Below are 18,047 nucleotides of genomic sequence, written 5' to 3'. Positions count from 1 at the left end.
AGCTGACTCAAGAACCAATTGGTAAACTCCAGGCTTATACTCAACAAGAATTACCTGAGGCACTTGGGAAATATATGTAAATTACCAGGTCTTGCCCTAGGAAATTCTGCAGTAGGTCTAGATTGGGACTTGAGAGTTTGGTTGCTCCCAAGCCCTCTAGATGTTTCTTCTCTTCAGGCTGATATGAAGAATACTGCTCTCAGCACAAGGAAGTCAGAGTGGGGCTTACCTCTCTGGGCTTGGGGAGCTGGAGTAGCACTGACTGGGAAGGGTCATGAGGCTGGAAACGTTCTGTACCTTGATCCAGGTGGGACTTACCCAGGTGTGCACATATGTGAACATTTATCAAGCATTCAAAAATAAACATGGCCCTAAGCTGCAGTGCCTTTCTGGATCGTGTTAGCTAGGGATAGGTATAATGAAGGTGATGTGGTAGAGTGCCAAGAGGAGTAGGTGCTTTAGATATGGGACAGGAAAAATTGCCCCGGGAAAGTGACATTCCATTTGGCCTTGGGTGAGAAAGAAGCCAGGCCTGCAGAAGACCAGGGAAAAGCAATCCAGGCAGAGGGAGGAGCAGATGCAGAGCCCCTGGCGTGACGGCAAGAAGGCAGGTCGTGCTGGCCTGAGCAAAGCAAGAGGAGAGCAGTAGATGTGCAGTGGGACTGGTGGGTAATGGCCAGTTCACACCTAGCTCATTCCTGCCAATCCCTCAGGTTGGAATTGCCACCCCCACCCCCCACCTTCAAATATTGCCCGCTCTCGATTATTACCTCCTCACAGGCCTTCCTTGACTATTCCTGTGGTCATTATCATGACCTTGTTTTACGTCTTCTGAGACCTTATCATTATTAAGAAATCACACTGCGGGGCACTTGGATGGCTCAGGCAGTTAAGCATCTGCCTTTGGCTCAGGTCATGATCTCAGAGTCCTGGGACGGAGTCCCTCATCGGGCTCCCCGCTCAGCAGGGAGTCTGCTTATCTCTCTTCCTCTGCCCCCCTCCTGCTTGTGCACACACTCTCACTCTCTCTCTCTCAAATAAATAAATAAAATCTTTTAAAAAAAAGAAAAAGAAAGAAATCACACTGCTGATTTGACTATTTGATGTCGACGGAATCACTAGCCACTAGCCAAGTTCTATTAGAGCAGGCACCAAATCATCTGGATCACCCTTGTACCTCCAGGGACTAGGGCAGTGTCTGGTCTATTGCAACACTTATATATAAAAATAATTGGTGGAGGAATGAACAAACCCTTAAAGGAAGCAGCAGGGAAAATTCCATTAGTTATACAGTCATATTTAGTGAGAGCCTACTATGTGCCCTAGGCCAAGTCGCTGGGGATAGACAGATCAGTGAAGCAGAGATTTTTCTTTTTTTTTTTTTTTTAATCCCACTTTCTTGGGAACTTTTGAATTTGTAAGGGGGGACAGGTAAAACACCTGTCGATAGATATACTCCAGATACATAATGTTAAATGTAATAAGTTCTAAGAAGAAAGAAAAGGCAGACCAGAAAAAGACAGGGAACGGTTGGGTGCGGGAAGAGGGAGCTTCAATATTAAAATGGGCTAGCCAAGACTGGGCTCTCCAAGAACGGGAGTTTGAATCAAGACCCAAAGATAGTAGGGAGCGTGGCAGATGGGAACAGTAGCGTAGGAGACTTGAGGCTGGAGAGTGCTTGGCGCTGAAGTCTGAGTAAAGGAGAGAGTTGTAGGAGATGAGGTTGGCCAAGCGGACACAGATCAGAGAGGACAGTGTCAGTCATCAGCTGGGATTTCAACTGCTGGCAACTTGGAAACGCTCGTTCTCGGGCCTCGCCCCAGACTTACTGAGTCAGAACCTCTGGGACGGATCTAGCAGTCTGTGTTCTAGCGAGCCCTCCAGGTGACAGTGCACGATAAAGTGGGCAGAACGCTGGAGCAGGGCGCCTTTGGCGATTGATCCTAGTTGTTAATCTAAGGATCCACGTGATCACTGTCCTCTTTATTTCATAGCTGGGCAGGGGACCCGCCCAGCGCTCTGCTGATTTGCCCGCCACTGACGCTCAGCTGGGGTTTCTCCCAAGCCTGCGGCGCCCGGCACACCCACCCCCCAACCGCAGCTCGACGCGGTCCCCCTCCGCAGAGCATCCCGGCGACCCGGGAGCGCCGCCTTGGGGACCAGACGCCCAGAGCGGCAGGTGCAAAGGCGCCCGAGCCGGGGAGGCCAAACGCGTCGGCCACGACTGCAGGGGTGCGGGCCGGGCGGCGGCTGCAGCGGCCAGAGGTGGGGGCGCATCCCGAGCCGCCAGGGCTTGCCCAACCCGCCGGGACGTTTGTGCGTGGTCCAGATCCCGGGGGATTCCGCGGTCCGGGGCCGCGCGGCCCGGGCATCGGGATCGGCCCGCAGCTTCCCCGGGGAGCCGCTGATGCAAAGCCAGGCTGGGGCGGCCGGGCCCGGCCAGCGCCCTCTAGGCAGCGGAAGTGGAGCTTGCTTTACATCCGTCCTCCCCGCCTGGCGGAGTTGGAAGAAGGAAGGCTGGGGGGGTGTGGAAAAATAAAAGGAAAAGTCCTTGCACCATGTAGATCAGCGCCCCCCACCCTGGCATCCCGGCCGGCCGGGGACCTCCCAGTCTGTGGCCATGAACGCGAGCAGCGAGGGCGAGAGCTTCCCGGGCTCGGTGCAAAGTAAGTGCTTTTCCGGGCTCAGTGCGCGCTCCGGGGCCCAGTGCGCGCTCCGGGGCCCGGGCCCAAGCACGTCTGCGACGCAGCGAGCAGGCCCGGGGCCCCGAAATCGGGGTGACGGCCCCGAGCCGGCGTCTCGGGCACCGCGGCGGGCGCGCCGTGCAGGGGGCGCCGGAGTGGGCTTAGGATGGGGGCACCCAACCCAGTGCAAGGCGGGGGGCGCTCTCCAGCCTCGCAAGACCCCTTGTAAGGGAACGGTGGGGGAGGGCATGCCGTTCAGACAATCGCCACCCCCTCGGGGCATTCCCCGTCCCCCCCCCGGCGGAGTTTGGGGGGATTTGGGGATAACTGCGATTACGCTGATGGGAAAACTTCTGCCTCGGTGGCTTAAAATCCTTGAAGTCTGGGGATCTGAGGGTTGCATGATGTCTGGCGGGCTGGGCTTGACGGCGCACTGGAAAGCCTTTTACACATTAAAGGTGGAGATCTGAATGGGGAATGGGGCGGTGGTCGCTTTCTTTGAGTTTGGGATTCATTTTAATTTTCCTGATGAGGACAGCAGCCTTATTCAAGTACCTGATTTCACCCGCTGCATTGTTTCCCAAAGTGTGGTCCAGAGACTGAGCGCAAACCGGCCACCTGGGAGCGCGAGCGCTTATTTAAAAAAAGAAAAAAGCTCCTTGGGCCCCACCCATTAGATGGGGGACGTGGGGGAGGGGATCTGTGGCCAGACGCTGAGCGGTTCGGTTACACACAGTTTGAAAACGACCCCGTGGCACAGGGGTTTGCAGACACCTAGCACATAGTAAGCGCTTAGCTTGTTAGCTGTTGTGGAGACATTGCCTCCCAAACTTGGCTGGGTATTCCTTGCATAACTTGTGGAAAAGCACAGATTTCTCAAAACACCAGCCCCTCCTGTACCCTACCTCCGTTAGGACTCAGTATCTCCGAAGTGGGGCTCCGATATGTCCATGTTTAACACACACACACCCCAATTGTTCTGATGCCGGTACAGGTTTGGAGAACATAGTGAAGATAAAGGAATTCTTTCTTGTTGCTGTTGAGCTCGCACCTGTACCCAGTGTTTTCTGTTTGGTCTATTAATTCTCACTACAAATGCAGGAGGTTAGGTATATTTTATCATTCCAAATTTTCAGAGGGGGATACTGTCGCATTCAAATAGGGTATCTCAGTAATAACCCCACCGGGTGTCCTGCCAGGGCACGGAGACCCCTGTGCTGGCCCTTTACAAGCACCATCTTATTTAATCGTCTTAACCGTCCTACGGAACAGAAACTTCTACCCATTTTACAGATGAGAGAGACCAAGCCCAAGTCACTGTCAACTGTAGTGTCGGGATTCTAAGGAAAGTCTAGGTCATTGCGTATGCACTTGCCACATACTGGAGACACTGTCATTAAAACCCTTTCATACCGGGTATCATTCTTGTTGGAGCATTAAGGAATCCTCATCAATATGGTCACCTCATCTTCCGGTTCCTTGTTTTCCTGTTAGTCTCATAGGCACCTCGGCTGCAGGGAGGTAGTGTTCCAGAGAAATAGAAAAAGCTTCATTCCTTCCATCCATTGATTTCGATGTACTTAAATGCACAGGGTGCTCTGCAAAATGGCTTATAAAACATTACAACACAGCCCACACTAGCTCTCCTTAGCAAGTCAAACAAATTGTATTACCACACAGAGCTTTTTTTGTCTTAGCTTGACTTGGGGAAAATTGAACATAATATAAATATTTATAAATTTTCAGAAAGTTATGATTCATATATACCAACCATATATGCACAAAGGTAGTTCTCATATGATTTAGATTTGAGGAAAATTAGAAATAATATAAAGACCTTCTAAGTACTGAGATGATGCATAGATAACAGAATAGTGTATTATTAGATAATTATATATATTTTTAAAGATTGATTTGAGAGAAGGGGAGAGAGAGAGAGTGGGGAGAGGGGCAGAGGGAGAGAATCTCAAAGCAGACTCCCCACTGAGCACGGAGCCCGCTGTAGGGCTCTGTCTCACCACCCATGACATCATGATCTGAGCCGAAACCAAAAGTCGGGTGCTTAACCTACTGAGTCACCTAGGCACCCTTTAAATAATTATACTTATAAAAATTTTAGTGATCTAGCCACAATGCTTATGCAATGTTATGTGGGGAAAAGGCTAATTTTACAGTACATTATGATCTTAATTTTTAAGCATAAAGAAAATAAATGGAAGAAAATATTTTGTAATGTTCATGGTACACATAGGTGGAAAGATTGTGAGTGATTTTACCCCTGCTTCTTCTCTTCCAAATTTTCTGTTATAAACATGAGTTTCCTTATAATAAGACAAAGAAAATTTTAAAAAATAAGAATTAAGGTAGTCATATTAGAGACATTAATTGATTGTATTTCTTCATTTAACCAACATTTACATAGCACTTTCTAAAATAGTGCCAGATATTATGGTAAGTTCTTTGCAAATGTTAACACAGTATTAACACTTGGCATCACTACTATTGAAAGACAATGTCCCTATCAGTTAGGAATGAATTTTAGCTACAGGTAACAAACTGAACTATACCAGCCTAATGAGAAGTCATGAATTAGTTGATTCAGGGAATCAAAGAAGTAGAGATCAGCAGATGTAGGGATCTTAGCATTTTCCTCATAATAACAATATGGTCGCAGAAGCTCCTGGCATCACATCTGTGTTCAAGGCCAAAAGAGGGAACCAGTGCCATTCATGTCTTATCCCTTTTTATTATGAAAGCCAAACTTCCCAGAAGTTCTCATGCATGTAAGGAACCAAGATTATTTAGTAGTTCTCATGGCAGGGTCGGGGGAGGGGGGTATAAAAGTGGAGGGATTGGTTTTCATAATGATTGGGGAGTAAAACTACCTTTCGCTGGGCTAGGACATGGCTACTGGTCCTTCAAAGTGCAAGCAGCCCTGCACATCAAAGAACTTTTTTTTTTTAAGATTTTATTTATTTGTCAGAGAGAGAGAGCACGCACGCACAGGCAGGGGGAGCAGCAGGCAGAGGGAAAAGCAGGCTCCCCGCTGAGCAAGGAGCCTGATGTCGGACTCGATCCCAGGACCCTGGGATCATGACCTGAGCCGAAGGTAGATGCTTAACTGACTGAGCCACCCAGGCATCCCTCAGAGAACTTTCTTGCATAAAATGCCACTAGTGCCCCCGCAGGCAGCAATCCCTGGGGTTTGGGAACATTGCTGCTAAGGGAGAAGAGGGGAGTAGAATGGACATCAGGCCAGCCACTAGCCATCTCTGCCACTGTGTCCTTTTTTCTACCATGAATCTGGGTTTGTGCTCTAATTTCAAGCTGTTTGAAATTAATTAATTAACCTGTGGCTTTCCCTTTGTCCCGTGGAGTTCCAGGTGGCACAACGGTGCTGGTTGAGCTCACTCCGGACATCCACATCTGTGGCATCTGCAAGCAGCAGTTTAACAACCTGGACGCCTTTGTGGCTCACAAGCAAAGTGGCTGCCAGCTGACCAGCACGTCCGGGGCAGCCCCCAGCACGGTCCAGTTTGTATCTGAAGAAACAGTGCCTGCCACCCAAACTCAGACCACCACCAGAACCATCACTTCCGAGACCCAGACGATCACAGGTACAGCCGGGGTGGCGGGGGGGCCGGGGGGGACTGTTAGAGTTGGCCTGGTTATATCCCAAACACCTCCGTGGAACTTATTAAAAATATAGATTCCCAGGGTCCACCCTGTAGAGTTGCTGATTCATTATTTTTAACAAGCTCCACTGGGAAGCCAGCTTCCCAGCCAGGTTTGAGAACTGCTGGGTAGAAACATTAACTGTTAGCTGTTATAGATGTTGTCACATGTTAAAACAGACAAAAAGCAGATTTCTAAAACAAAAACCTGTATACACTAAGGGAAAAAAATACTTGCAGGAAATACATTGCATGAAAAAAGAAAGTAGTTATTTTGGGTGGTGGGAGTATGGGTATGGGTATGATCCCAGAATTTGCATTATTTTTATAAAGGGACCAAAAACATGGGGGGGGTTGTTTTTGTTTTTGTTTTAATTTACCAATGGGCTTTGATGCCTCCCCACTACCCCACCCCACCCCCATGTTGCCAGCTAGGAAAATAGAAAAGTTCATCCTAGTTCTTGGTTGTGTTCACTTACTCCACCAAAAATAAATTGCAGATGGATCCAGAATTTAAATGTGCACAGTGAAACCATAAAAGTTCTAGAGTAAATATACACACACAGACACACACTCACACTAACATGTACCTTTACTTACACTTCTATGATCTGTCTCAAGGGACTAGACAGACAACTTTAAAAATGTGAAGTCACCCATTTATGAAATAGATAGTGCAGGCACTGCTGGGTCCTGTGGAGAAACAGACAGTGTATTCCTTAGCTAAAGGCATTCAGATTTTTAAAATTAAAATATATGGGGCTCCTGGCTGACTCATTTGGTGGAATATGTGACTCTTGATCTTGGGGTTGTGAGTTTGAGCCCCACATTGGGTGTAGAAATTATTTAAAAATAAAGTCTTTAAAAAAATAATTACATATATATAATATATGTCATTATAAATATGATAATAAAATATATATAATAGATATACCAATACTATGCCTACCAAAGAAGACAGGCTGGCCCCCTCTGGCAAAAGAAAAACCATCGTGTATGTGGCTACAAATAAAGTTACAAATTTCCCAAAGTAAAAACAATGTATAAAACTGAAGACCAACAGCTGGGGAAAAAAAAAAAAACTGCAACACAGATGACCAAGGCTTAATGTCCTTCATATATAAAGAACTCCTAAAAATCAATAAAGGTAGAGAAAAAGAACCAAATGAAAAAGTCAGCAAAGGGCAACAGATGATGTACAAGAGACCACTGAACATAGAAGGCTGCTCCGTCACCTTAGTAATTAAATTAATGCCAGTCAGAAGAAGGCCTGGGACAGTCTACTGCTTTCATTTTCTGGGGATGTAAATTCATATAACCTGGGCAATTTCGTGATATCTTTTAAATTTAACATCTTAAATTTAAAATCTTTCAAATTTTAAAAGGTACATAAACACATTGACCTAGCAAGTCCACTTACCCTTTTATCCGTAAAATTTTATAAACAGATGTATAAGAGTATTCATTTACAGTATATGCTATAAAGAAAGTGGAACCTTTGTACATATACATCAAGAAAACAAATTAGATAAGCATCAGAGATTCAGACAATGAAATATGACTTAACCTTGAAAAGGGGAGCTACAGCTTTGTAGAGATACAGAAAGGTTCTCAGGGGAAGTGTAAAAAAACACACATGTGCATGCTTACATAGTATTATATTCAAGGCAAGCTTCTAGAACAGGAATGAGGCAGGTGATGTTAATGAAAGAAGCAAGCTATGCGTAAGGTAATGGGGACTCGTGGGGACTTGGTTAAGTAGAGTAAGTATACATGACCCGTCCGAAGGGACAGCTGCCCTTTGGATCCGGTCAGTTAGATGTTTAGGTTTTTCAGAGAAGCTGAAAAATGTAAAATTTCCCAAATTTTAAAACTTTGTCGGCCAAATGAAATACATTGATAAGCCTGACTGAGCCCACAGGCTTTTTCTAGACTTTTCTCCGACAGGGTGTAGCAGATAGTTAACCTGGAGCTGAGGGATGGAAAGAACCTCTAAAGGGGGGAACCGACTTTCACCTCCTTGATTTTGTATTGGTGTGGTGTTCGAATTTTTTTGGCAGTAAGCAAAGTTTTGGGATTGTCTCCTTAATGTGTCCAAAATAATGTCTGCTGAGTTCTTAAAACACTGAAATATAATTACCTGATCACCTCACAAGCCTTAAAAAAAGCACCTGGAGGTTCTCCCACTTTCTACTGAGTTTATCTTAATAATCATCCCAGAGGAAGTCACCAAGAAAGTGTTAAAACTAAAAACCACCTTAGCAGTGGGCCTGGGTACAACCTCCTTACTTTCCCCCTGGACAAAGGGGAGCCGCAAGTGGGGAGAAGACTCAGCCAACGGGCCACCACGAGTTCAAGACAGTCCTGGGACTTAGGCATTTTGGCCTTTACCCTAGTGGTCTTCTCCCTGTTCACCATCCTCAAAATCAAGCTCCCAGTAACCCCGCACACTGGGTGTGAAACCTGTAAAACGTCAGGAGGCTTCAGGCCCACACTTTATTTTTGGCCATTGCACCTTTCCGGGTTCTGAGGCTCTGCTTGTGCTGTTCCCTCTGCCTGAAATACTTTTCCCAACAGAGGACCTTGTTTCATCTCAGGACACTCCCCTTCACTCTGTATGGCAACAGCCAAGATGAAGTCCTCTCTCTTCCAAATGAGCCACGTTTCTTTGCCTCAGAGCCTGAGTTTGTACCATCTGCCTGGACCTGACTCTTAGGCGTACGTCCAAGCTGAGCTTAAAAGCATCTCCTCAGAGACCCCTTCCCTGACACCACACACACACTGTTCGCCCGGCCCAGGTCAGGTCCCTGTCATTAAACCATCCCTGAGCTGTAAGCACCATGAGGCCAGGGGCTGCACCCCCCCTGTCCACCACTGGATCCCCAGCACCGGTCTTTGTTGAGGGAATGAGCGGCTGCCCCAATCTCCCATCCATCAGTAAAGCTGACCCCACACCCACATACCTGCTCCTTCTTCTGTCCTAGGTCTTTGCTCAAAGATGTTCACCCTCCCCTTGGCATTTCCACTGCCCTGGGACCACTCACTGGGGGGCATGCCTGGGGCTTGCTGGCCGCCCTGTATACTCGGGCCGAGCCTGGAGACCTCGGTGCGCCCAGCTCACCGTGGCACCCACCGCATGGTGCTGCGGGGAGCTGCACGTTTCAGAGACAGACAGCTGGGCTTGCAACCCTGTCTGCCACCCACCAGCCTGAGACTGCGGGCAAGTCGCCCTCTGCTCTCCTTAATAGTTCTCATCTGTAAAAGGGGGTTCGAGTGGCACCTAATACTATTAGGTAATAGAATTAGGTGCCTATTACCTAGTAATCATTGTGTTATTGGAGGACTCTGTAATAATCCACATAAACGGTCTGGGATAGAATAATTGGGCTCAGTAAACAACTGCTTTTATTAACGTCGCGATTAATGAACAGGTGGCAAGATTTGCAGTATGTTCTGTCTCTGGCTGACTCAGCGGCTCTTCCTCATCGTTCTGGCTTCTCTGCCACAAAACAAGCAGAAGCCTGCTTTTTTCCCCTCCTTTCACACTGTTCCATTTGGTTTTCTGGGCCCAACTCCCCACCTGCACAGGCTTCCATGCTCCACTTAGTGGCTGTTCCCCCGCTGCCTATGGACCCGAATCCCCGGGGAGCTTATTAAAGATACTGGTGCCCGGGCTTCGCCTCCTGAATTCGAAGCTCGGGGGCTGAGGCTCCGGCATCTGTATTTCTAACAAGCTCCTGGGGGATTCCAGGTCCCAGCCACTGTGGAGAGTCACTCACTGCCCAAGGCCAGAGTCTGACCCCCGACTTGGGCAGATTTCTCCAGATATTCTCACCCAGACATTGCCCAAACTTGTTTGTGCCTCTCAGGCCGTGATTAAAGCCAGACCCTTCCTCACTCAGCTCATCTCTGTCCCATCTCTGTCCCTTCTCTGTCCAGTAACAGTTGGATGTAAAGTAAAATGTATTCTCTGCCTGCTAGCTTTGAAAGCTGCCTTTTGTTTGGCATTTGGTTTAAGAACTTTCCTACAGGTGCGGTAACATTCAATGTTGATGCTGGTGGAAACAATTAGCATCCCACTTGCATTTTCTAAGTTCTGAAAATCTTGGGGTTTAGGAGTTAGGCCCCTGAGTTGGCATCTTGGCCACATAGGGACTTAGGAGCCTCATGACTGTGGCCAGTTACAAGAGCTCCTGGAGTCTCGTTTTTCAAGTGGGGACAAGAATAAAGAGAGAGACCACAGGGCTTGGCAGTTAAAGGGTCTGGGCCGGGTTGCCTGAGCTCAGTTCCCAGCGACAGCACTTGCTGACCAGGTAACCTTGGGCACATAACAGGATCTCAGTGTCTGTTGCCCCAACTGTAGCATGACAGTACTCACCTCAGAGGGTTCTAGCCAGAGCTCCTAAATGCAAGACACTTAGAGCTGTCAGGGTTAGCTCTCCTGACTTACCAAATCAGAGGGCTGTGTAAATGAAAGGAGACAGCACATGGAAAATGTTGGTGCAGAACCTGGCTCATGACAAGCCCCCAACCAATAGTAGTTGAATTGCTCTCTTGACCTAGAAGGGTCTTTCTCTCCCCTTCTGGCTAATTCCCACTCTTTTGGTCCCAGGCTAGAAGTCACCTCCACCTAGAAGCTAGCCAGGATTTCTCTGCGCCGCCCCCCCCCCCCCCCAGGTTAGGTGTTTCACCGCTTCCCCACCCAGCACTTATTTACCTCAGTTGTAATTAACTAGTAATTTGGTGACACGAAATCTTTAGTTCGCTAGAGAAGTGGATTCAGGTGCTGTCAGAGGCCAGGCAGCAACAGATACGCCGCGATAGGGAGTGGGAAGACCTGTGGACAACCAGCTGGGAAAGGAAAGCAGCCCGACAGCCAGGAACCATCAGCAGCTACGTCTTGGTGGGACTAGGAGCTGGGCTGGCTCTCGCAGCTTAGGCCGTGCTGTTCTCCTGGTGAACACGAACAGTTCACAGAACATCAGCATGAGCTGGGCCACTCTGGGACTATGGTAGAACAAGACCAAACGAGACCCCCTCCCTTCCCTGTCTAAGGCACAAGATACCAAACATCCCCTCCCTACTAATCTGAGGGGCGGTTGCTTCTTTGCCTATGCCAGGTGAGCCTTCTCTGCTCAGGATTCTTGATACCCAACCCTAGGCTTTTCCCCACTTCCTGACAGCTCCCAGGTAGGCTTCCTCCAGCCTCCCCGCAGCTCACCTAACGTGAGCCCCCAACCAGGAATGGGTCCTTCGTAGCAGCCCTGTTGCTGAGGTACCCCATGACTTCCATGGTTTGAGGTTTCCCTTGCACACTGAATGACAAACTTCAACCACAGCCGTGTCCCTGGTGGTCTCTGGTCAGAGGACATTGACATGGGGAAGACCCAGCCCACCTAGTTGATTTTTGAAAACCTTGAAAGAGAATCTGAAGGCTTAGTTTGGCCTGTGGGCCCCACATGAATGGTTTAATTTCTAGTTTACTGGATTGTAAATCTCCCTGCCAGGAGGGACCTAATCCGGTCTTGTTTTCCTGCCCCCCCCCCACCCACCCACCCCCCAGCACCAGGCCTGGGACACCATAGGCATTCAGTAGACCAGTTAATGGAATGAGCACAGGACAGGGCAGCTGTGAGCATTAAATGAGCGTGCATGTGGCCTGTGGCATGGTGTCTGACCCATCAGGAGGGTCCAGCGAGGGCAGCATTGAGACTGTTGTGTGCCAGATGCTGGAGCCAAGATAGTGGAGATGCTTGCCCTTGGAGAATTCCAAGCGCATGGGGGAGAACTTAGTCGTAACATACAAGCCCAGCCGTCTGTGACAAGCATAGTCTTGTGCAGAGAGTTAGTGGAGTAGATTGGTCCCAGTGGGGAAAACCAGAGGGAAAATTGTGAGATTAAAGGTATAATAGGCCTTGAAAGACTCCCTGGCCTTTGGGAGGAAGACGGTGGGAAGGGGACATTTCCTAATGGTGATTGAGAAGTGGGGAAGCTCAAGGCAAGATCTGGTAACAGTGGCTAGAGATGACAAAAATGACAAAGAGTATATGTGGTAGGAGCCATGCTTCAGCTCTGGCCTTCGTTCTGAAGGAGCTGGGGAGCCATTGAAAGTTGTTGAGCAGGTGAGCAATTTAGTAAAACAAACTAATGATTTGCTAGGAGGATCTGACAATAACAGCCGATTCTGATGTAGTGCTTATTTGCTGTCGCTTTTCTAAGCACTCCATATGAACCACAAATCAGGTACTAAGAATTATTATCCCCATTTTACCAATAACCAACTCGGGCACAAAAGGGTGAAAAGCTTGTCCAAGATGACAGAGCCAGAAAGTGGCAAATCCAAGCTAACTGGCTGCAGAATCTGCGCTCTTGACCACGCCGTGGAAGAATCCTCATGACAGTGTTTCTCAGACTTGTTCGTGCCTCAGAACCCCCCGAAGCTCTGGTGAACCGTGCAGATACCCAGAGACCCCCCGCCCCTCGGGGTAACATGTCCGTGGCTCTGAGCAGGGCCTGGAATTTAAGCAGGCCAGTGAGGGCTTGGTTTACAGAACTGAATCGAATCTGCGTTATAAAGAGATCCCCAGATCCCAAGAAGCTTGTCTGCCTGATTGTCCCCAAGCTTAAGGCCGTCTCCCACCCCCACCCCCCGCCCCAGAAGAAAGTTCACACCAAACCGCCGTATCTTAGTCCACATTCCTACCTTCCGAGCAAGCGGATCTGATTGGCTCGGCTCCTGTCAGGTATCTGCTGCTGGACCAATCAGCTGCGGCAGAGAGAGGGGGTGGAATCAGGGATGGGAGCTGAAGGAGTGCTCACCCGGGGGCTCTTGGCTGGTGGGGTTTCTGTGCACCCCGTGGGTGAAAACCCTTTTCTCTCAGGAGATAAATTCTGAGTTTGCAGTTGGATCCAGAACCCTAAATGTGAATCGTAGGCCCGGACAACATAGGAAGAAAAGAGCAATAGATTTGAATACATGACAATGTAGTAATATCCTTCATCTGTAATGTTCGTGTACAAGTCAATGAGAAAAAAAATGAAATTCAATAGGAAAAAAAAGCTAATAGCATAAACAGGGAGTTCAGTATAGAAGGTATGAGGATGGATAAAAAATGTTGAAAGGGATTCATCCTCACCAATTATAAAGGAAATGCGCATGACACTAAACTGATCTCATTTTGTCCTATCAAATAGCCCGCGAGAGCTAGTGAAAGTAAAGGGAGAATGTAAATTGATTTAGATTTTTGGGAAGGATCTTAATTTAATTAAGTGTCAGCAAGCAATTAAATGACCATACCATTCTGACCAATTCTTCAACTTTTAGAGGAATGTAGCCAAAGAATCTAGAGGTCAATTAAAAATTAGGGGCAGGTGTTATTTATAAAAATAATACCTAGAAACCAACTCAGTGTCAAAGACAGGGGAATAGATCATGTAGCCATGCCACAACCAAAATGAACGAATAGTATGTAGCCATTTGAAATCGTGTTTTGGATGGACGATAGCGTGCCAAACAGCTTCACATGGCAAAATTTTTTAACAAAAAAGGAGACTATAAATGATTTAAGCCATGATGCCAGTTTTATACTTTTAAAATCTCTATACAAAGAATGTCTTAGCCATTAGGTTGGTCATTAATTCACAAATGTCCTTTAAGCCCCTGTCCTTTGTCAAGTTCTGCGTTGGGTGCCCGGAAACAGTGATGGAGAGGACAGGCATGTCCTCAGGTGGTTCATCCAACCAAAGGGAGGAGGGTGGCCATTAAATAATTTCCCAAGTAATTATTTAATCACAGGAGAGATAAGTGCTTTAGAGAAAAAGTACAGTATATAATGAGCGTACAATGAAGCGGTGTATATAGTCATGTGATATATTGCCATGGCTGCTTTGGGCAGCTTTTATTTTCTTCTCTACACTTATTCTGTACTCCCTAGATTTTCTACAATTAGTGTTTACTTTTATTAAAAAAAAAATACAGGGGTGCCTGGCTGACTCAGTCGATAGAGCATGCGATTCTTGATCTCGGGGTTGTAATTTCAAGCCCCACGTTGGGTGTAGAGATGACCTAAAGATAAAATCTTAAAAAGTATATATACAGTTTTTAATTTAAAAAGAAAAGAAAAAGTGGAGTTTTTTAAATTGAAGAAGAGAAGGTAGAAGCAAAATGGGCTGAAAGATGTGAAAACTGTCTTCAATTATCTGAAGGGCAGCTTTTTGGAAAAGGAGCCATACCACTGGTCCACATGAGCCCAGCGGGTTCAGACACCAGTGGGTATGACCTCAGAGAGAAAGATTTTGGTTCTCTGTGACATTCATATAACAGTCTTACATTTTATTTTTTTTTTAAGATTTTATTTATTTGACAGAGAGAGAGGCAGCGAGAGAGGGAACAGAAGCAGGGGGAGTGGGAGAGGGAGAGGCAGGCTTCCCACTGAGCAGGGAGCCCGATGTGGGGCTCGATCCCAGGACCCTGGGATCATGGCCTGAGCTGAAGGCAGACGCTTAACGTCTGAGCCACCCAGGCGCCCCTAACAGTCTTACATTTTAAGCAGCATCATAACTGCATCACTGGACACCTTAGGGGCTCCTGCTACAGACCAGGACTAACTGCAAAAACAGGCTCTCGGGTGCATACCCGGACACACAGCACAGCAAGGGAAATCCCCGGGAGGCAAAAAGAACAAAGCGAAAGCCCGCAGCAGATGTGTGAGGCCGTGAGCTAATGGAGGGCATGGGGGGCTGATCTCAGTAAACGTGGGACTTGACTTTAATAGCCAAGCCAGAGGAGATGAGGCTCTGAGCTCTTGCAAAGAATTGGCCTCAGGTCAGTGGGACTCTACACATCTGGGAGTGAGTGGGACTCTAACCTCAGATCACACCTAAAGGGCCTGAGGCAGCCCCCTAGTGACCAAGGCCACTTAAAGCCTTTCCCTGGGGTATCTGTAGGCTCTGCTGTTCCCAGGGCATCCTGGAAAGAAGCCAAGTGTGGGAGATATATGGGAGGGGATGACCCTCTACAAAGCCAGCCAAGAGGCTCCAGCAAGACTTGGTAACCAGATGCCCCAAGGCCCCTTTGTTGGCTGTTGATCTCCAGCCACCTGCAACAGAAACGATTAGTAATTAGGTGCTTCCACATTCCAAAACGTCACCTTCTCACTGAGGCCTTCATGGATCACCCTACTTAAAATTGCATGCCCCCCCGCACTCCCTGTACCCCTTCTCTGCTTTATTTCTCTCCATAGCATTTAGCTCTATATCCATATAAGCTATATAGCGAATATTTAAATTATCTATTGCTTGCACCACTCCCAGCTAGAGCGTCAACTCCATGAAGGCAGGGATTGTTGTCCCTTTGGCTCACTGGTGTGTTTCTAGTACCTAGAACAGTGCCTGGCACACAGCAGGTGCTTCATCAACATTTGCTGGATAAGTCTGTGAACAATGACAACAGCACCAGCAGTATTATGTGCCTGATTTTTAATCTTCACAACAGCCCTAAGAGGTAGGGATAGAAATTGTCCCCATTCCCCAGGCGAGGAAAGTGAGGCTCAAAAAGATTATGTAGGGACACCTTAGTGGCTCAGTCTGTTAGGCATCTGACTCTTGGTTTCGGCTCAGGTCGTGGTCTCAGGGTTGTGAGATCAAGCCCCGCGTTGGGCTCCCGGCACAGTTCGGAATCTACTTGAGATTCTCTCTCTCTCTCTCTCTCTCTCTCTCTCTCTCTCTCTCTCCCCTTTCCTCCCCTACCCACTAGTGCCTTCTCTCTTGCTCTCTTTCTAAAATAAATAAATATCTCTCTCTCTCTCTCTTTTTTTTTTTAAAGAGAGAGGTATGTACCTGGCCTAAGGTCACACACCCAGTAAGTGGCCAGACCTGGACTCATATCAATTCAAAGATAGATTTTCGCATATCTGAAATGGAAGTGCACATCAGAATCAATGAGATTGCTGTCAACCAAGAGGCAGTGACCAAAAGAAAAAAGGAAACATGTCTTTGGGAGCCCCTGAACAAACTTGAACATAATTGAACACGTTCTGTCACTTCAGCAGAGCGGTGTGCATTTTTTAGAACTCTGTGTATTGAGCTTCATCGTTGAAACAGCTTCTAAGACATTGGGTGATGATTGTGGTTACGGATGGGAAGTAACCGTGTACCTAGAAATACTTGCAAACAGTAGCGGGGGGTCCACTTGATATTAATGAAGCAAATGGTGGTTGTTGGAGAAACAGCTGCACTTCTTGCAAAGCAGCAACTGGGAAAGAAGGATTCCCTCCATTAGACAAAGTTGGGTTAAGTTTCACCGATGAGGTACATGGAAAAGGACGGTGTACACCGGTGGTTCTCAAACTTGATTACATGTCAGATCAACCTGCGTGGCTTGTTAGAACACAGGGTTGCTGGGCTGGATCCACCCCAGAGGTTCCGATTCAGTGCGCTGGGGCGGGGCCTGAGGATCTGCCTTTGTAGCAGGTTCCTCCATAGGTCCAGTGCTGCTGGCTAGGAACCCCATTCTGAGAACTGAGCAGAGCAGTGGAAGCAGGAATAAAAGCCAAACCCCACAGAGTAGATGAAACATTTCAACAAGAGGGAGGTGTGGTTCATCCAGGCATCCAAGGGACTTGGCGTGAAGACAGAACATCCCTTTGTCAGAATCTTCTGGCCAACTTTAAACAAAAGCCACTTAACTTCCCCGTGCACGTTGCAGTTGCAACCCTGAAACCATTTACTCCAATAGAAAATGCTGGTAGAACCCAGGTGCTCTTGGACCCACATCAGTGATGCTATCATGGCTGGAGGTCCTCAAGAGGGGGAGATAAGGAACCTGGGTTTCCTGACAGATGCCCAAAGAAATTGAAAATAATTTGTTGCATAAACACACAATTTCTAAGGAATTTCATTAAATATAAAATAAGGAATATGAAAGCATTGCTTCATAATAATCAGCTTTTTAATTTATTGTACATAAAATAGTGGTGCATCTTACAATCTATACGATCTAATATTCAAAGAAAGGTGATGTTTGTCTTAAGAGAAAATATAACTAATACCGCAGACCTGTGACACGGATATTACTGCTCGAGGCAAAGTCGAAATAGGTAATGATACTAAGCCTGTGCCGATTTCAATAAGGATATTCTGTAAATACAGTGGCAGAGATGCCGTAGCTGGTGACTCAGTGCCTGAAGTTTGGGAAACAGAATATGACAGTGGCTTTCAAAGTCATTGTTAGGGCCTCTCAGCCTGACAAACTCACCCAACAGACAGAACCCCCCCGGTCATATTGACTCCTCCTGTGAAACCAGATCTTCATGGGACAAATTATATATAATAAAGGAAGAAAACATTTCCAAACCCAAAACCATAAATTTAGTTAACAAACTGGTCACAAAAATCTATAAGCAGAAAAAGAAATTTGAGACTGCCTCTTTTATCTCATGATGATAAATATAAAGATAAAGATGATAAAGATGTTGGTCTTTTTGTCCCTCTGAAAACTTCAGTAAGAATACAAGGATTTCTTTTGGGAATATTTGTGTTTTTAGAGAGTGCTTGTAGTTGGGGCCAGAATTCCTTTGATCAGTTTCTTTCCAGCTGTTTGTTAGGATTTTGTGATAAAGCTTATGAAAGTACCAAATGCACTTGGCTGGAGTAGTAGAAAGCTTGCCTGGTATAAATGACAGGGGCCTTT

At 47.1% G+C, this 18,047-nt stretch overlaps 1 protein-coding gene across 3 annotated transcripts in view; it reads left to right on the top strand.

Annotated features, from left to right (window-relative positions):
- Positions 1-2,474: 2,474 nt before the first annotated feature.
- The window catches only part of ZFP64 (ZFP64 zinc finger protein), a 77,552-nt gene continuing 61,979 nt past the window's right edge, over positions 2,475-18,047 (top strand). The window contains exons 1-2 of one of the 3 annotated variants that reach the window (XM_027624108.1): positions 2,475-2,666; positions 6,068-6,301. In XM_027624108.1, coding sequence (XP_027479909.1) covers positions 2,621-2,666; positions 6,068-6,301 — 280 coding nt within the window. In that variant the 5' untranslated portion in view covers positions 2,475-2,620. Of the gene's footprint in view, positions 2,667-6,061; positions 6,302-18,047 lie in introns of all 3 variants that reach the window. The other 2 variants (XM_027624107.1, XM_027624109.2) reach the window with 2 other exon arrangements.

The sequence above is a fragment of the Zalophus californianus genome, chromosome 8 (assembly GCF_009762305.2).
Source record: "Zalophus californianus isolate mZalCal1 chromosome 8, mZalCal1.pri.v2, whole genome shotgun sequence".
Lineage (NCBI taxonomy): Eukaryota > Metazoa > Chordata > Mammalia > Carnivora > Otariidae > Zalophus > Zalophus californianus.
The sequence above is the reverse complement of the archived record's forward strand: the minus strand, read 5'-3'. Positions and strand labels throughout refer to the sequence as shown.